This window comes from Doryrhamphus excisus, linkage group LG17 (assembly GCF_037039965.1).
Source record: "Doryrhamphus excisus strain RoL-2023G ecotype Guam linkage group LG17, RoL_Dexc_Guam_v1.1, whole genome shotgun sequence".
Classification (NCBI taxonomy): domain Eukaryota; kingdom Metazoa; phylum Chordata; class Actinopteri; order Syngnathiformes; family Syngnathidae; genus Doryrhamphus; species Doryrhamphus excisus.
In genome coordinates, this window is record NC_136373.1 from 6,012,075 (window position 1) to 6,033,553 (window position 21,479).

The 21,479-nt window shown below is 38.5% G+C and overlaps 1 protein-coding gene across 2 annotated transcripts in view; it reads left to right on the plus strand.

Annotated features, from left to right (window-relative positions):
- LOC131137090 (plexin-A1-like) overlaps nt 1–21,479 on the plus strand; it is a 169,909-nt gene that overhangs the window by 116,984 nt on the left and 31,446 nt on the right. For both annotated transcript variants that reach the window (XM_058084628.2, XM_058084630.2), the window contains exons 9-10: nt 3,667–3,781; nt 15,604–15,804. In XM_058084628.2, the coding sequence (XP_057940611.2) occupies nt 3,667–3,781; nt 15,604–15,804 (316 nt within the window). The remainder of the gene's footprint in view (nt 1–3,666; nt 3,782–15,603; nt 15,805–21,479) is intronic.

Here is a 21,479-nt window from a genome sequence, read left to right on the forward strand (position 1 = left end):
ATAATAATAATGTTTGTCTATATGTGCCCTGTGATTGGCTGGCGACCAGTCCAGGGTGTACCCCGCCTCTCGCCCGAAAAACGCTGGGATAGGCTCCAGCACCCCCGCGACCCTCGTGAGGATAAGCAGTAGAAAATGAATGAATGAATATAATATAATAATAATGTTTGTCTATATGTGCCCTGTGATTGGCTGGCCACCAGTCCAGGGTGTACCCCGCCTCTTGCCCAAAGACAGCTGGGATAGGCTCCAGCACACCCCGCGACCCTTGTGAGGATAAGCAAGAGAAAATGAATAAATGAATAATAATAATATAAAATAATAATAATTCTTATTATTAATAATAATATAATTATGATAATTAATAACAATTGGTAATAATAATCATTAAAATAATAATATTAATTATTGTTATTATTATTATTATTATTTTATTATTATTATTTTTACAATTATATACATTAATTACAGTAAGAATACATTTTATTTATTTATTTTAGGACACTCAAGGTCACTGTACAGAGTTCATTCATTCATTCATTTTCTACCTCTTTTTCCTCACAAGGGTCGCGGGGGTGCTGGAGCCTATCCCAGCTGTCTTTGGGCGAGAGGCGGGGTACACCCTGGACTGGTCGGCAGCCAATCACAGGGCACCGTACAGAGTATAATAATAGTTAAAATTACACACATTCATATATAATGATGAATGCCAACGGGATAAGTGTTATAAAGTGCTATAAGATAAAACCAATACACGTGACATTTTACTGAGAATAGCGCTATGAGTATTTCAAAGCCATTTTCTAAGCAGTTTTTCCCTGTATTAGTTCCTCAAGCAGCAAGTTATTCCATACCTAGCGCTTCAATTTCCAATAAGTGTGACCCGCTTTAATTAAACTGGGGTTTGAGACTGATCATACTCGCTGCTTTTGGACTTGAGCATGACAGGATGCAATAATATCTTCTAATGAGTCCAGGTCCCCCGCTGAGAAGCGACTCTTCTATAAGCTAGACACGGTAAATTCACCGTTTGGATCTTGATTGGACAAGGTTTGCTCTTTATTGACTGGACTGCAAGCAGTACATTCATCCCAAAACATTGACAGCTATCCTTCCCTGGCGTCCCAGAGGAATACCGCTGTGTCAAATCCCGGTGATGCAAGTGTACTTACTTAGCGTTTGTGTGCACGGGCAGCATGCATATAATCCTCACACTGTGCACACATTGCAGAAATCGATAAACCCTGAGGAAGTTAATTGTGAGGAGAACTCACCGGCTTCTCAAACAAATGTTAGCATAGCCTCGGTGCACAGACATGCTAATCCTGTGGCATTGATTGTGTACCTAAAGCTGCAGATCAATCAGGCCTCGAGAGCTTACCACTGATGGTGTCGCCAACCTCATGTTGCTACAGTAACGCTGATCATCAGCATTTTTATTATACAGTTATTTACTTTGGTGTACTTTATTATTTATTGAACATGGGCAAGCTTTAGCTGCAGCTAACTTCCGTCTGTAGTCAACCACCAAACCAACAGTTTCATGATTTTCCAGTAGTCATTAGGCTTATTTTAAGGGGGCTGAACTACCCTAAAATTTTCTTAAGCCCCCCTAAATAATTTGATATTTTTAGAGATTTTTTTTCAAAATATTTAACAAATATTGTAATAATTTGATATATTTTTATTGTTTTAAAAATATTTTTCATTGATTTTTAAAAATATTTTTTATTGATTTTTTTTTTTACAAAAAATCTATAACAAATTTCTTATAATAGGGCAAAAGCAGGCTAATAAGCAAGCCAAAAAATCTTTAACACATTTTAACAAATATCGTAAAATAATTTAATTTTTTTTTCAATGATTTTTAAAAATATTTTTAAAATTTTTTTTTACAAAAAAAATCTCTGACAGTTATATAATAGGGCAAAAGCAGGCTAATAAGCAAGCCAAAAAATCTTTAACAAATATTGTAATAATTTGATTTTTTAATGGATTTTAAAAAATATTTTTCATTGATTTTTAAAAATATTTTTTATTGATTTTTTTTTTACAAAAAAAATCTCTATCAAATTTCATATAATTGGGCAAAAGCAGACTAATAAGCAAGCCGATAAGAAGATTATTCAGAAGAATAATAATGATGATAGTAATAATAATTAATAATTCTAGTTAATTAATAATTAATTATAATAATTCATAATAATTATTCATAATAATTATTCATAATAATTATTCATAATAATTATTATTAATAATTATTATTAATAATTAATAATAATAATTATTAATAATAATAATTATTAATAACAATTAATAACTTAATTAATAATATAAAAATGATAATAAAAACATTGGAAACTCAGTTAGCATCCACCCCGGTTAGTGTATATTTTGGTTAAAGCCACAAAATTGCCTTGGTTAGTGTACAAAGTGACGTGCGCCTTGTTGTGTTAATACACTGCATGTGTCCATCTGCATTTTTATATACGTATACTGTACACTGACAGTCAGTACAAACTTTGAGACCATATTTTTAATTTTTTTCGTCATTTATCATTTTTATTTTTAATTTCAAAAAAAAAAATGGCACTTACCAAACAATGAGGGTTCTAATTTTGTAAACCAGGTGCGTTGGCTCCATGCCTACACCGCACCACAAAGGGGTGTGGCCAACACACTTTGCAATTATTGTGAGCGGCGCAGTCAGGCGCAGTTAGGCGCAGTGCAGCGCACCCACGCCCCCGTACCTCCCAAATATCCCAGAGAATAGTAGGAAAATACAAATGTGTAATTGACTGCACATTTACCCTGATCTGCACCAAAATTTAGTATGATCTACCTTGTCCCCCAAAAAATAAAGTTGTTTGTTTTTTTAATCCAATGTACATTTACTATATACAGCAATGGGACTTTGAGTTCACCCTAACCATAGGAAGTAGTAGAGCTTACACATTTGCGTAAATATGGTTTAATGCAGCCATTTTATGGATATGAACATTTAAAGGTGGAAAAAATGCTTCCTGTCACTTTGGTTTGGTGTCACCTTGTAACAGTAATGTGCTCCAACATTGTTCAACAATTTACAATACAATAATGACTTCTCTTCCATTGTCTTTCAGTGGTTGCTAAAATGATTGGTCGTTTATGTCGGTTCTAAATTTCTTTTTCTGTTTTTGGCCTTTTTTCTTGCTGATTTTTTTTTAAAAAAGAAAAGAAATAAAACAACCATTGTAGAAAAGCTTATCTTGCGCTACCAGCTTATTGCACTTAAAGCCTCCAAGAATGGAGGATAAGGAGAGAAGAGTACATTCCTCTATGCTTTCTATCTCATCCTCCTCTCTGGTCTTAGCAGCTGATGCACAAGACCATGCTTACGCTTGTCATTTCAATGTCAATGCTACTTACTCGGGCCGCTATCTGATGGATAAACACGGCATTTTATTTGATTGCTGTTTTGACTTCAATCTCTCTGGTCAAGCACTTCTAATATACTGTATGGGGCAGACCAAAATATTAAGATCAGTTTAGATTTTGCGGTTCTTGTACACAAAATCCTTAAATGTACTTCAAGGGATAGTTTGGATGTTATGATATGGATAACAAAGTATGTGAAAAGTCACAGTCACACGCTAAATTGTAACCATAGTCTCTTCACTCATGCAGGTGTCTCTCCTGTGTGGATGGCAAGTTCCCTTGTCACTGGTGCAAATATCGCCACATGTGCACGCAGGACGCCAGCGACTGTTCCTTCCAGGAGGGGCGTGTCAACACCTCACAGGTAAGGAGACGTGTTTATCTGTCAAAAGAGCACTCAACTGTCCGATGCCTCAGAAAAGGAAGTGGGGGCCGGGGGACTGCGGAAGTCATATTCATAACTAATTGGAAATTTTTTTGTTTGTTTTTATTATCATTATTATTCCTATTATTAGTAGTAGTGTTTTTAAATTCTAGTAATACATGTTCTAATTTTTCATAATAAGTAAACCTGGTTATCACAATTAGCCTCCTTTTCTTTCTAATTTTGACCAAATTTTGGTTAAAAAATATTTTTATCCAAAATAAACGATCCTTTAATGTTTTAATTAAATTGTAATTTTTGTACAAAGATTTGGTCCAAAAATTCTCATTATAAGCAAATCATCACACATTATTTATAATGCACATAATGTGTACTATTTTTGTACATGATTCAAACTGATTTATTGTAAATTATTTCTAATTTTGACGAAATTTTGGTAATAAATTATTTTTAACAAAAATGCTACTAAATTATCCTTCAATCTTTGAAATAAATTGTAATTTCTGTACAAAGATTTTGTACAAAAAATCTTATTACAGGCAAATCTTGGTCATCACACATTATTTATAATGTGCATAATTTGTACTATTTTTTTGTACATGATTCGAACTCATTTTCGAACTCATCAATGCTCCTAAATTATTATTTAATATTTGAAATAAATTATAATTTCTGTAGAAAGATTTTGTACAAAAATTCTAATTACAGGCCAAACTTGGTCCTCACACATTATTTATAATGTGCATAATTTGTACTATTTTTTGTACATGATTCAAACTCATTTATTGTAAATTATTTCTCATTTTGACCAAATTTTGGTACTAAATTATTTTTGTCAAAAATGCTGCAAAATTATCATTTAATGTTTGAAATAAATTTAAATTTCTGTACAAGGATTTTGTACAAAAAATCTTATTACAGGCAAATCTTGGTCATGTGCATAATTTCTACTATTTTTTGTACATGATTCGAACTCATTTATTGTAAATTATTTCTCATTTTGACCAAACTTTGGTAATAAATTATTTTTCTCAAAAATGCTGCAAAATTATAATTTAATGTTTGAAATAAATTGTAATTTTTGTACAAAGATGTTGTCAAAAAATTCTTATTACAGGAAAATCTTAGTTATGATGCATTATTTATAATGCGCATAATTTGTACTATTTTTGTATGTGATTCTAACTGATTTATTGTAAATTATTTCTCATTTTGACCAAATTTTGGTAATAAATTATTTTGGTCAAAAATGCTACAAAATTATAAATTAATGTTTGAAATAAATTGTAATTTTTTAAAATTGTAAGATTTTGTACAAAAATTGTCATTACAGGCAAATTGTAGTCATTGCACATTATTTATAATACGCCTGATTTGTATTATTTTTTGTACATGATGCTAACATTCATTGTAAAATTAACTCTTAGTTATCACACACATTATTTCCCACGGTTTGGAAAAAACACAAACAATTTTATCCTTTTTTTTTTGCCTGAGGCAATATGACAAATACAAGTGCTGGGGAAAAGTTCCCCCATGTGTCATTAGCAGTCACTTGCCAGTGTGATTGAAGTCACACTACACTGCTTGTCATCCCAAAGGCACGTGTTGATGTTTCTCAGGCTGACTTCAGATCATATTTGATTAAAAACAACCCTTCCGTCTATTACTGCCCCATAGGAAAACAAGAACTTTGCACTATGGCGTCACTTTGGATGCACTCGCTCCCTTTAAAATAAATCGAATCCGTCCCCGTCTCTTCCTGGATCTGTAAATATATATAAATCGGCGGTTGTTGTGACAGCTGATAAAGAGTGAGGCGCATGAAAGGCGACCAGGCAGAAAATTGCTAGTTGGAGAAACACTTGGATAGGCCATCAACACAAATGTGCATAAACACAAACAGCCAGAGAAACAAACACCAGCAGGACAAACAAACAAATTGTCTTTGCTCCAGTGAATCCCGCATTTAGTTGCTAGATCCGACTCGCCCGCGGGGAGGTTCTTTCAAATTACTCCTTTTCAGGGATATTAGAGAAAAATTATATATTAAAAAAAGCACATAAACTCTCAAAGAAGGAGTTAGTATTTTGTTACATAGCGCGCATCCCTCAAGCCTGACCTAGATCCATTGTCTATATAAATGACATTGCTGCACCGCGGGGAATCGAATCTGCTGCATCATAGATAATACTAAAAAAAGCTCCGGATGAACAGCAGGTGAACATGCATGTACCGGTTCTCCTCTGGTTGTTAATTAGCAAATACATCATCGTGATGAGTGAGCTGAGTCTGTGATCATATGTTTGTGTCACCTCGTTGCTGCACAAATAGAGGCATGTGTGTGTTGTTTTGGAAAGAGACTCGCTACGCACTTTGGTGAAGTTCACTTGAGTGGAGTCATTGGATTCATGATCAATTCCGTGCCATTTGTTGAATATGTACAGTTGAGGCCCTTGGACTCTAAAATACTGCCTATTAGCAATATTCATAATGTTTCAAATAGTAAACAATTCATCATTTACTTGGCGCCATTTTGGTACACTTTTGAATATTAAATACATTTTCAAAATGTCTTTAATAATGATTTGATGAAAACTGATTATTAGCCCCCCACAATGTGAGTTTATGCTTCATAAACACATCTAAGTCAATTAACACTATAAACAGTAATGTGCGGCGCAGCGTTGCGCACCTACGCCTCCGTCCCTACCACCGGCGCAAGTAGCCAAGACAGAGGAGAAAAAGCATTAGTGTTTAACACAGCCATGTATTTTATTTTATATTGATTTTGGTTGGCAGGCTGCACGACGGACGAGTGGTTAGCATGCACGGAGGCCTCACAGCTAGGAGACCCAAGTTCAATCCCACCCTCGGCCATCTCTGTGTGGAGTTTGCATGTTCTCCCCGTGCATGCGTGGGTTTTCTCCAGTTTCCTCCCACATTCCAAAAAACATGCTAGGTTAATTAGCGACTCCAAATTGTCCATAGGTATGAATGTGAGTGTGAATGGTTGTTTGTCTATATGTGCCCTGTGATTGGCTGGCCACCAGTCCAGGGTGTATCCCGCTTCTGGCCTGAAGAAAGCTGGGATAGGCTCCAGCACTCCCGTGGACCTCATGAGGATAAGCGGCAGAAAATGAATGAATGAATGAAGGGTGAGTGGTTAGCACGCAGGCCACACAGCTAGGAGACCCAAGTTCGATTCTACCCTTGGCCAGCTCTGTGTGGAGTTTGCATGTTCTCCCCGTTAATTGGCGACTCCAAATTGTCCGTAGGTATGAATGTGAGTGTGAATGGTTGTTTGTCTATATGTGCCCTGTGATTGGCTGGCCACCAGTCCAGGGTGTATCCCGCCTCTGGCCCGAATACAGCTGGGATAGGCTCCAGCACCCCCACGACCCTTGTAAGGATAAGCGGTAGAAAATGTATTGTTTTTATGTTTGAAATAAACTAAACAAACAAACAAAAAAAAAAAGGGAGTAAGGATTCCACCCCTCTGTGACATCACAAAGTGGCAGTTTAACCACGCCTTTTGAAACGGAGTGTTTTGAGCCATCCCAAACTTTTTTCAGGACTCACTTCCAGATTTTAAAACCTCATGATCTGAAAATTTGGCATCGTTTAACACGACAATATAAAATTCTAACTACATTTATCGGTGGAAAGTGGGGGAAAAAAAAAAGCATAATGGGTCCCCTTTAACGATACATACATAGATAGATTCCTAGCCTTCTTTCCACTGTATGTGTGTCTGCTAGAGCTCAGGCTGGCACACAGCTCTGAGCTCCCCCAGCTCTGAGGCTCTGTGTCTGCGGCTGGCACACAGCGAGCTTCCCTTCTCCCCCCCCCCCCTCCTCGTGGGTCCGTCTGCCCCTGATAGACTCTACTCTATATACTGTGTGTGTGTTAATTATTCAAAGTGTATTAAAGCTTAAAGATGCATCTCCAGATGCTTGTGTGATCGTCGGCGTGTTTAATGGCGAGAGACAGATGAGATGAGAGGAGAAAGGTGGAGCATCCTGCAGTAAAAGACAAAAGAGGGGAGGAGAGTCGCGGCGGCAAGGTGGCCTAGTTGCAAGCACGCCGCCAGGGGGCTTCTTTTTATTAAATAAATAAATACAAGCGGAGTGGTGGAATTTTGTCTGCAAATTAATAAAATCCCACTATGCACGTGTTCCCTGTAGACAAGCACCCCCCCACCCCCCTCCCCCGCCCTCTCACCATTCATTTTTATACACAGTATTAATTGATTAAATGCATGAAAACGAGCTGCTCAGTCTCAAGGCACTACAGAAGGATTCTGACTGAATAATCATAATTTTTTTTTTGTACTGCATATCCTGTTCATGTTTCTGTGTGAGCTGGAGCCTATCCCACTTACGTTTTTACACCGTGGACTGAACTGGTCACCAGTCAGCCCCCCACTAAGTGTCTAAAAATCGACTAGTTTGTTACTGGTGTATTCAGCTGGGTAAGGTAACAGCAAGATAAAAGATGACTAGGTGAGTTAGAATGAAGATGAGAAAGAGACCCTTAAGATTTGGAGGGGGGGTGGGGGGGGTTCCTTATTCACCTTATGTTTCTTCTTCAATAATTCTCTGTCATTTCTCCTGTCTCACTTTCTTCTTCAGTTGCTGTAGTTAATTATAGAGCTCAGAAATGCTTTCTTTTATTCAAACATACCAACAAATTACTGCAATATTTGCATTCAGTAAAGTATACAGGTATATATATTATTATATTATATATATATATATTCATCTTTTGTGCCTTTTCCACCTTTCTGTATGTGTATATCTCCCATGGTTGTGTTCTGAGATGTGTGGGTGGACTCGGCAAAAGACTTCCTAAAGTTCAAAGTGTCTTTCATTGCATTCATGCAAGAGCTCGTTGTGCGGCGCTACGGGGCCGGGGCCTCCTTAAACCTGACACCAGTCGAGGGAATCGCTTCATTTGAGCAAAGTAGATGAGAACTTTTCTTATTGAAATGGAGCACAGAGGTGAGTCACATCGCTAGAATGAAAGGGAAGTAATAACTTTGCTACAGTTTAAGTCCCTGGCTAATAATGCTTGTTAGTCACAGCCATGCCCTTTATTATTATTATTTTTTTTTACACTGCAGACCTGACAGAGCATTGGGATTACAGACCTTGAGAATATAAAACAGTCTGAATGACACCCATTATACAAAAAAAATAATTAAATTAAGACCAGTTTGGATGTACTAATAGCGTTGCAATAAGTGAAAATTTACATAAAGTGAAGAGATGGGTTCAAATCTCCGCTTTTGGAGTTTCAGGCCCGTTCATGTGTGGCTTTTCTCCGGGTACTCCGGTTTCCTCCCACATTCCAAAAACACGCATGTTAAAACTTTACAGAACACTGGTGTCATTAATAGCATTTTTAATAGATTTTAACTCTTATTATAAGCAATGAACGGTGCGTTCAAAGAGATCACATCATTTAAGTTATGTTTTGACTGATTATTCTGGGATACTTAAATGTAGCAAGTTGTACTTCGTCAAAGTGTGTGATAACAACATCTACATGGCTGCAACAGGAGACGAGTGGTTAGGCCACACAGCTAGGAAACCCGAGTTCGATACCACCCTCGGCCATCTGTATGTGGAGTTTGCATGTTCTCCCCGTGCATGCGTGGGTTTTCTCCGGGTACTCCGGTTTCCTCCCACATTCCAAAAACATGCTAGGTTAATTGGCAACTCCAAATTGTCCATAGGTATGAATGTGAGTGTGAATGGTTGTTTGTCTATATGTGACCTGTGATTGGCTGGCCACCAGTCCAGGGTGTACCCCGCCTCTCCCCTTCAACCCTTGTGAGGATAAACGATATAGAAAATGTATGAATTATGAATTAAATAGTCCTAACTAGTCGCACGGAGGTCGAGTGGTAGCGCACAGACCTCACAGTTAGGAGTCCAGGGTTCAATTCCACCCTCGGCCATCTCTGTGTGGAGTGTGCATGTTCTCCCCGTGCATGCATGGGTTTTTTCCGGGTACTCCGGTTTCCTCCCACATTCCAAAAACATGCTAGGTTAATTGGCGACTCCAAATTGTCCATAGGTATGAATGTGAGTGTGAATGGTTGTTTGTCTATATGTGCCCTGTGATTGGCTGGCGACCAGTTCAAGGTGTACCCCGCCTCACAGCCGAAGGCAGCGTGAGGAAAAGCGGTAGAAAATGAATGAATGAATGAACGTACAAGCATAATAAACACATTGTTGTGATGTCCAGAATGTCAGTGAATGCATCTCACGTTCTGTCATAACGGAGTGCTGTGCCTTGGAATTATGGAATTAACAAACTAAACTAGTTAACGTGTTTCTTTTTGACAGCCCTAACAAAAACTGAGGCATGTAGAGACATGAATTATATTGATTTTCTGTACAGTGAAATTAAAACCGTCAGATTAGTTAAGTCGTCAGGACAGTTACCGGATATTTTTAGATGCGCTGATCGATCGGCAAACTGATGCCGATCAGTGACATGATCTTCTTTGACCATCCGGGCTTCGATAGCATCCAGATTGACACACAATCATGCTTTGTCATCAGTGATAACACACAGAGACACACACTGCTATTTGTGTGTGTAGTCTGTATAGTCAGTGGAGTGGATCAGGTAGTTTATCTGTTCTTTATGTTGACTATGATCCAACCATCATGCTTGGTAATGTTCCAAGTAAACAGCGGAGCAGCGCTTGGGGGAGGGCAGAGAGTTTATTATATACAGGGTCAGGCAAAATGAGCCTGAGACATTTGTAGGTTAAATAAAAGGCAAATAAAGTAAAGAAACAAAAAAGTTTTTTTATTTTTGAAAAGTCCATATAATGCCATTCTGTTTCATTCATTCATTCATTTTCTACCGCTTATTCTCACGAGGGTCACGGGGGTGCTGGAGCCTATCCCAGTTGTCTTCTAGCGAGAGGCGGGGTACACTCTGGACTGGTCGCCAGCCAATCACAGGGCACATATAGACAAACAACCATTCACACTCACATTCATACCTATGGACAATTTGGAGTCGCCAATTAACCTAGCATGTTGTGGAATGTGGGAGGAAACCGGAATACCCGGAGATGCATGCAAACTCCACACAGAGATGGCCGAGGGTGGAATTGAACTCGGGTCTCCTAACTGTGAGGCCTGCGTGCCAACCACTCGTCCACCGTGCAGCCACACATTAAACATATATTGTTTAACCTAGCATGTTTTTGGAATGTGGGAGGAAAGAAACCGGAAAAAAAACACAAATGCACGGGGAAAACATGCAAACTCCACACAGAGATGGCCGAGGTTGGAATTGAACTCGGGTCTCCTAAGTGTGAGGTCTGCGCGCTAACCACTCGACCACCGTGCAGCCTCACTTTTTTGTTTCTTTACTTTATTTGCCTTTTATTTAACCTACAAATGTGTCAGTTCATTTTGCCTGACCCTGTATAAGGAAGTCTGCCCCTCTGTGACATCACAAAGGAACAGTTTGACCACGCCTTTTGAAACGGAGCATTTTGAGCCATCCCAAACTTCTTTCAGGGCTCACTTCCAAAAATGCAAACCTCATTATCTGAAACTTCGGCATCGTTTAACACAAGAATACAACATTTTAATATATATTTGTTCCTTATTTTGACTAGTAAGTTATCATATGTAGACCAGCCACTGCTGGCCTGCGTTTCAACTCACTCACTTCCATTTTTTTCTCCTAAATAGCAATCTGCAGCATTTATCACATAGTAAAGCATTACAGGGAGAATATTATGTTCCTGTGTTTTATCTTCTTTGGATGCTGTTATGCATCAGCAATATGGTGTCTTCATCTGCTGGGGGACACTCGGCAGGATGGGGAAGATTTAAATAGTCAGAATGTGCCTGAAGCCGTTTCTTTGTTTATTAAATGGAGACATGTATTGCGATTAGAGGCATGTAGTGTTGAATTTGATGTTATACTTACGCCAATATTTGAATTACGTCACAAAAAGTTACAAAACTTACTTCATGAGCGAGTGAGTAAAACTAAGAAATGCTTTCTCAGGGGATGTGGTCATCATACGGTGTGTGTTTACTATGAAAGCACAAGTCGATAGTTCCCTGCCCCCCCCCCCTTTTTTTTTTTTTGAAGCGCTTCATTGGACTATGACGCTAATCCGTGGGGACCCTCATCACTGTGGTGACGGTGGTGACCCCTTTGACACTGAAACACACACACACACACCGAAACATCCTCATCTATCATACTCACAGACTGTCAGTGCTATGGGAAGGTGGCCGCATGGGCGATAGCCAATCAGTGCTCTCGCCTCATCTCTGACATCACTGCAGATGAGACGTCTCCCTCCGCAGATAGGAAGTCATTTAAGGACAAAGATGATGTGATGACTTAGGTGTAACAAAGTAGATACACTCAATTTTATCCCAGTAAATAATGTATTTTATATAGTAATGTATTATTCTCATTTTTAGTTAAAGGCACTATTTATGCTCTATAGATGATGTAATATGAATGATCACTACTGTGTGGTTCTTATGTTAACCATGTGAGAAGATGAAATACATCATTTTTGGTATATGTATATTATATTAATTCAACACTTCAACACTGTGAAAATGTAAACAAAAAAATGTCCCTCGGATATCTCTGTCTCTCACACACCGTTTCTGCTCACCCCCAACAACTTTTGATCACAGTGTCAGTGTTTTGGCCCTGCGGCTAATAAAGTAAAACATTCTACACAACTAACTTCACAGCGCCAAAGGGCAAGATTAACATTTGGTTTGTAGTGGGTGTTATAAAGTACACATTGACCCGATGAGAATTAGTCGAGACGCGTATGACTCCCATGCAGCAGCCGTCCTCCACGCTTATCTCCCACTTTAATAAACTCACAAATGGCTCCCTTCTTACTCTCACCCACTGGTGGATCCCTGCTCTGTCTGTCTGTATCACATTTAAAGGGGAACATCATTCACAATCCGTATGTGAAAATAATGCATAAGGCTAAAAATAACCAATTACCTAAAAATGTCATCCAATACTTCTCTACAAGAGAGGAGAAATATGATCTCAGGGAAGAACTACATTTGAAACACTTATATGCTAGGACTACGTTAAAAAGCCATAGCATTTCAGTATGTGGAATCAAACTATGGAATGGATTGAGTAAGGAAGTCAAACAATGCACAACGATGAGCCAATTCAAGAAACAATACAAGCATTTGATGTCAATATCACTATATTGACAGTTACTATGGTACTCATTATGTCATTGTATGGTCATATCACCTCGTACTTCGGTACGTGACAAAAACTAAAATTCAAAAAATTAAAAAAAAATCAAAAATTTCAAAAAATTCTAAATTAAATTAAAAAATAAATACATTAAAAAATAAAAAACTATAAAAGCTATATTAAAAAAAATTAAATTATATTAGGAAAGCAGGAAGTGAACAAATGTAACAGTTACTGATTGTAAAAGTACCAGATGGAGGGGTAGGATTTAATAAGCTTTGCTTCTTCCTACTCCTTTTGGACATGTGGAACTGTGAACTGATTATGTGATGCATTCAATTGTAATCTGATGCATGTTCAAATGAAATAAAACCATTACCATTACCAAACATATTTATTTCCCTTTCTGTGCATTACAACATGAAAAAACAAGTTAATACGAGCTAGCTAACAATGCATATCATTGGACACACCTGTATAATAATACATGTTAACATGGACTATCCCATTTAGGTATTACATTAAATGTGATTTTGTATTTATTGAAAAAATTCAGTCTGAGAAAAAGTTTGGGTGAAGGGTGAAAAGATAAAGTGCAGAGAGAGACTCCATGAGGAATTCCTATTGTGGTCAGAAGAGATTGTTGTGTCTCATTGTCTAGCACTGCTGCTTTATCTGATGCACCCGTCAATGCTCCTAATGAAATAGCTCCCACAATCCATCGCTGCCAGCGACAGCCTTGTTTTTTTTTTTGGCATTTTATGTGCGTGCGTGCATCAAACATACAGGATTGGCCTGCCGTAATTGGAACAGATGCTTGAACATGCTACTTCAACATCAACAATGACTGCTACTTCAGACTAGATGCTTCAAGCGGGGACCCTAGTATCTCTCTCTCTCACACACACACACACACACACACACACACACAGAGCGTCTGTCCGTTCTATTCTATTAGAGCCTTGAGGCATAGCGGCAGTCCATCACAGAGCCATCAGCACCTGTGAATACTTCAGACTTTAACAGTCGGCCTTTCTTGTTGACAATCTGCTTCACTCCAGCAACCACATTGATTTCTTCTCTTCCTCCTCTTTACATCTGCCAGTCTGGCTTTCTCTTCTTCTATTTAGGGATTGGGTGAAAGGTTGATGCCAGTTGAGCCAATTTAAAACCAGTATTGGCGTTTTTGGCACTTTTAATTGATGATATGCTACTTTAATCAATAAAGAGTAGGGGATAAATTGTATCTTTATGAATGCTTCATGAATAGAAATGACTAGTTTATATATCTACTCATTTATATAGGCGGACTGGGTTTAGTGGGTTTTCTCCGGGTATTCCGGTTTCCTCCCACATTCCAAAAACATGCTAGGTTAATTGGCGACTCCAAATTGTCCATAGGTATGAATGTGAGTGTGAATGGTTGTTTGTTTATATGTGACCTATGATTGGCTGGCCACCAGTCCAGGGTGTACCCCGCCTTTTGCTCGAAGACAGCTGGGATAGGCTCCAGCATACCCGCGACTGATTATTTCTCTTTGTATTCGCCAATGAGTCAACATTAGCATTGCATGGTGTTTTCATGGCAGATGTTTGTGACCGGGGCTGCACGGTGACATAGTGGTTAGCATGCAGGCCTCACAGCTAGGAGACTCGAGTTCAATCCCACCCTCGGCCATCTCTGTGTGGAGTTTGCATGTTCTCCCTGTGCATGCGTGGGTTTTCTCCGGGTACTCCGGTTTCCTCCCACATTCCAAAAACATGCTAGGTTAATTGGCGACTCCAAATTGTCCATAGGTATGAATGTGAGTGTGAATGGTTGTTTGTCTATATGTGACCTATGATTGGCTGGCGACCAGTCCAGGGTGTACCCCGCCTCTCGCTCGAAGACAGCTGGGATAGGCTCCAGCATACCCACGACCCTAGTGAGGATAAACAGCATAGAAAATGGAAATTGTATGTCAAATTATACCCTTCATTCATTTTCTACCGCTTATCCTCACAAGGGGGTGCTGGAGCCTATCCCAGCAGTCTTTGGGTGAGAGGCGGGGTACACCCTGGACTGGTCGCCAGCCAGCCAATCACAGGGCACATATAGACAAACAACCATTCACACTCACATTCATACCTATGGACAATTTGGAGTCGCAGATTAACCTAGCATGTTTGGTAGAATTGAACTCGGGTCTCCCAGCTGTGAGGCCTGCATGCTAACCACTCAACCACTGTGCAGCCTCAGATTATACTCTTGTATTTAATATTAAGGATGCTCGAATAGATTGCCAACAGGTTAGTATCGGACAATTTCCGTAAAAAAACACATTATCGGCAAATCGGCCCATAACAAAAACTGATCACTGTAGAACATAAACTTGTATAGCTACAGCATATTAGGAAAAAGGGTATGCTTTAAGGAAACCATATTTCAACCCATGTATGGTATCTACAGTATATTTGAATGTCACTAGCGACTATTTTTCCACAGCACTGTGGTGTATCTTCTTATTTTTCCAGTCACATCTTAACCTCTCTCCTCTTAATTTTCTTATCTCCAGGAGTGTCCTCAAATCCTGCCCTCCACTCAGATCTATATCCCCGTCGGAGTTATGAGGCCAATCACACTGCTGGCACAGAACCTGCCCCAGCCGCAGTCCGGTCAGAGGAACTACGAGTGTATTTTTCACATCCAAGGCAACACGCTCAGCGTCCCGGCTCTGAGGTTCAACAGCACCAGCATCCAGTGCCAGAAGAGCATAGTAAGACACCACACATGCATATCTACTATATGTATTATGTATTACGAGTCAAGAATGGGGAAGTCAAGCAAAAATAATTGTGGGATACATGATGGTTGTCTACAGCTGCAAAGTCCTTTTTTTTATTCTTACATGGTCAAGAAGATCACTTTCCACCCAAAGGTGATCAAGCCCAGCTATCGGTCATCTGTCAGCAGTACCTCTTCCTCCAATAAATTAACTTTTGGGAGCTTTTGGCCACTGGGCTTCAGGTTGAATTCCCAGTCTCTCTTCATTCCTGCTCCTCCATCACAGCCTTTCAGTCAATCAATCAGGCCTAACAAGGAACAGGGATGACTTCCAGGTTGGCTTCAAATTCATTTCCATTTCCTAGCATTGAGTTAAGAATGTGGCAGCTGTCTTTTTTTTTTTTTTTTAGCTCGGGTTTTGGCTTACTGTATTCTTACTGTAATTGGAACTGGAACAGTTTAAATTGTCTTTAAGTTCAAGTTCAAAAGTCCCATGTTATATTTACCTAATTGAAATTAGCCTCAGAAGTAGTAGCCGCAGGATCCGATTAAAATGAAGGCTCTAAAAAATAAAATTAAAAAAATAATAAAACAGGGGCGGGCAAACTACGGCCCGGGGGCCACATCCGGCCCGCCAAGTGTTTGAATACGGCCCGCCGGTTCTTTCCAAAGTATTTCATTTAATCCATTTAATTTTGTTATTTGATGTAGTCAGTTGTTGACAAAGTGCTCCTGAAAAAAGGGACACAAGCACAAAATATAAAAATAAAATAAAATAAAATAAAATAAAATAAAATAAAATAAAATAAAATAAAATAAAATAAAATAAAATAAAATAAAATAAAATAAAATAAAGGCCCTAACTGGTGTTTTGTTCTGGTTTGGAGATTTTTTTTTATCATATTTTGAGTGAACAGCCTATTTCAGTTTAATTGTTCATGTTTTTTTTTATAATTTCTTTTGCATATTGTAGCTCTACTTAAAACCTCATTGAGAACCAAATATACAAAAAGTAAATTCTTAGCTGTTTATTCAACTGCTCTTAAGATCAATCAGGTCCGTATGGGCATATGAGAATAAATACACAAAATGGCCACACAGTGGGGCAAATTGCGTGTACTATGCGAGCACACCCTGGTGGTTTTATGATTGAAAAAAAGCCTCCTCAGGTGAGACTGTGATAGCATCCAATTAAGGGAGCTGTAGCTGAAATGATGATGAATTACAGTCGTGTTGTAGGCTGACGTAAACACACACACACACGGGAAAGAGGCAAAGAGATGTTGTGATGGAATCCGAGACAAAGTAATGATAAGGAGCATGATGGGGGAAGGAAAGACTGAATGAAAGAGAATAAATGGAGGGACAGAAAGATGAATAAATGAGGGAGGACCAGATTGTGTAGTGGAAAAAAACATGAAATCAGGCATTACAAACCAGTAACTAAGTTGCCCAATCATCCAAAATTAGCCCGAATGACGATATACAGGAAGTGCATCGTATCGACTCCCACAGTGGATTCTGTATTTAATATTTTCAGTGTAATAAATCATGTAAAGCAGGTCACTGCCCATTCCTGATACTATCATCTCCATCAGCTTTGCATGATTAGGAAGAGCATCATCTGAAGAATCTGCCATATGTTTTGTGTTTTATGTCGAGCTACGCAGTATCTAAACAACTAGTGTGAAGGTTAATGTATATCTTTTCCCGTCCAACCATGCGAATACTCCCCCAAATAATGCACAGGGGAGACTATAAGATGGAATGGACACTGCTGGCTAATTTTTGCAGTGATTTATTACACTGGACTCCCCCCTCAGACACAACCTGCTGTGATACATACACATGCACTTCCCTTCAGAGAATGCTTAACATAACGCTAACAGTGAGCAGGTAATCAATCATAACGGATATTCTATCCATAATAACTCTTTCACTGGCAAAGATACAGTAGAAACATGCAGGTTTGTTTGTATTTTTACAGGGTCAGGCAAAATGATCTGACATATTTGTAGGTTAAATAAAAGGCAAATAAAGTAAAGAAACAAAAAAGATCATTTTGCCTGACAATGTAGTAATACAAACAAACCTGCATGTTTCTACTATATCTTATTTTTATAAAGAAACAAAGCAAAATGGCATTATATTTACTTTTTGAAAATAAAAACACTTTTGTTTTACTTTATTTGCCTTTTATTTAACCTACAAATGTGTCACATCATTTTACCTGACACTGTAGTAATACAAACAAACCTGCATGTTTCTACTATATCTTATTTTTATAAAGAAACACAGCAAAACAGCATTATATTTACTTTTCAAAAATAAAAACACTTTTTTGTTTTACTTTATTTGCCTTTTATTTAACCTACAAATGTGTCAGATCATTTTGCCTGACACTGTAGTAATATAAACAAACCTGCATGTTTCTACTGTATCTTATTTTTTTATAAAGAAACAAAGCAAAATGGCACATTTACTTTTCGAAAATAAAAACGCTTTTTTGTTTTACTTTATTTGCCTTTTATTTAAGCTACAAATGTGTCAGATCATTTTACCTGACACTGTAGTAATACAAACAAACCTGCATGTTTCTACTGTATCTTATTTTTTTATAAAGAAACAAAGCAAAATGGCATTATACTTAGTTTTCGAAAATAAAAACACTTTTTTGTTTTACTTTATTTTCCTTTTATTTAACCTACAAATGTGTCAGATCATTTTGCCTGACACTGTAGTAATATAAACAAACCTGCATGTTTCTACTGTCTTATTTAAAAAAAAAAACAAAGCAAAATGGCATTATATTTACTTTTTGAAAATAAAAACACTTTTTTGTTTCTTTACTTTATTTGCATTTTATTTAAGCTACAAATATGTCAGATCATTTTACCTGACACTGTAGTAATACAAACAAACCTACATGTTTCTACAGTATCTTATTTTTATAAAGAAACAAAACAAAATGGCATTATATTTACTTTTTGAAAATAAAAACACTTTTGTTTTACTTTATTTGCCTTTTATTTAAGCTACAAATGTGTCAGATCATTTTACCTGACACTGTATCAAAAACAGCATTTGCAACTGCTTTTGCCTCAACTGTCAGTGTACAATAAGACGCCAACTTTTTTTTTTTAATGCCATGCGATTGACGTAATGGGCACCCCTGGTTTTGAACATTCTTTGGGCAGACTTTTCACTTGACTTCACTATTGACTATCAGCAGCCCGCTCACATGCATCGGTCAGGCTTTGTTCTGCAGAGCGCCTATGTGGATCCTGTTAAAAGTTTCCTAGCTGTGTGGAACCCTTGTCAGAAAAAAAAAGTTGTTCTTCATAGACCTCAGCTCTGCCCAGCTTGGTGTCCTTTCCTCCTCTCCCCTGAGCACCAGTAGCTGCTGGAGATGAGTAATCAAACTCATTACCGAAGCCTCTGGCCAGCTCCTACATGTCACTGCATGTAATTAATCTACCTGAGACAACACATACAGTAAAGTAGCAGAGCCCAGGCGGTGGGGAAGAGAGGTTGCTTGGTGTAAAGCAAATTAGAAAGAAAGGGGATTAAACACAAATAAGAGAAATTGATAAATACGAAGCGTTTAAAAGGGAGGCAGAGATAAGAGAGGAGGTCAGTCAGTGATAGGTGACAAAGCAGACCAAGGAGAAGGCAGTACAAAGTACAAGGTGAGAACAGTCGCCAGCCTCATTACAGTAACACAACCAGTTGGCTCGGGTTCATTCGTTATCTGCTCCTGCACTCTCCTGCTACATGAATCGTCTCTATGGATCGCATGTCCCTGCGGAATGTGGGGATAGATACGTCTAGTGTGTGTGTGTGTGTGTGTCGGGGATGGAGAATTGCTGATTTTTAACAAAGCAGAGCAGCTGTGTGATGAGGAGGGGTGGGGGTGGGGGGTGAGAAAAAAAAGCTGAGTGAATGCATGGGTCGCCCTCTTGTAATTACTCATGTTGGCATATACCTTCAGAGCGTGTTAGAAATAGCCTTCAAGTACATACACATGGCTGTTTCATTAACACAGACATAAATATACCATTTTTTTGTCTTCCTTTTATTTATAGAATGCTCAGTTTTTGACATTAATGATGACATCTGCACCCTGCACACAACAAAAGTTCCTCCTGCACTAAAGGTGCTACATAGTGTCTGCATGCTACCAAATCCGTACTAAGTACTATCCAGTGAAATCCATCTGCGTCGACGCAGCTCTGCACACAACAAAAGTTCCTCCTGCACTAAAAGTGCTACATAGTGTCTGCATGCTACCAAATCCGTACTAAGTACTATCCAGTGAAATCCATCTGCACACAACAAAAGTTCCTCCTGCACTAAAAGTGTTACATAGTGTCTGGATGCTACCAAATCCGTACTGAGGCGGGACTCGTACCCAATTTTGCTGTTGCCCGATGGATGATCACATCCATCAGCCAGTCTTTAAAAGTCACCCCCCCCCCCCCCCCCCCCCAAGGTGTCCATGTACAGGGTCAGGCAAAACGATCTGACACATTAGTAAGTTAAATAAAAGGCAAATAAAGTAAAGAAACAAAAATTTCGAAAAGTACATACATATATTTCCATTTTTTTCATATAATGCCATTGTTCTTTGTTTCTTTTCAGGTCAGTCTATGAATTGGACTGGTGAGCATCGTGCTTTCATTGTGGAAACGTTTATCAAAACAAACGAATCTGTAACCGCAACACTACGAGCGTTCCGTTTGCAATTCGATCTTGGTAGACATGATCCCGTACCAACTCCAAACACCATCTTGTTATGCATTGAAATGAAAATCAGTATGTGGACAATAATGGATCCCATTTGACTGATTTAATTTTTAAAACAGAATGGCATTATATGTACTTTTTTGTTTCTTTACTTTATTTGCGTTTTATTTAACCTACAAATGTGGCAGATCATTTTGACTGACCCTGTATATGTATGTATACGTATTTTTTTTTATGTATATATGTATATATATGTATGTGTATAGTACCCAGCTATGCAATTGTAGCACCAGCGGAAAGCTGCTTAGACTGCGGGTGAGTCGCAATGTGACAGGGTGTCACGGTGTGGTCTGCGTTGGCATTTCAAAGCATGTGACCGCATGAATAAAGCATGATGTGGCGAGCAGCCGGGTGGGCAGAGGCTGAGAACAAGTCCACCCCGTGTTTTGGTGACAGCAGACAAGTGGAAAACCCTTAAAGTTTATTTTTTTCACTGCGGGTTGCCAGTATTTAAGCTAGTATTTAACCATCGGGGCATTGTGGCTAATGAAGTCAACCCACCTCCTGTGTGATGGATGGAGGGTCATACTGGATCAGGGGTAAGGGGATACAATAGCTGAGAGGAGACTTTTTTTTTTTTTCTGCATCATAAATGTGTGTGCATGCACGACAAGCCCCATTGGCCATTTGGGGTGGTCAAACTCCGTCTAGCAAATCAAGTGTGTCAGTGAGCAAATGGAAAATGCCAATTTCACTTTACAATTTCCCTCCCGATTTTATCTCTCACATCCCCACCCCCCTCATTCGACCGCTATATCATGTGAGTGAATAAGGCTTTACCACTCTTTGATTCCTGTGTTTTTTCCTCAATTCTTTCACTTTCCTGTTGTCTTACCCCAATTCCCATCCAGCTAAAACCCA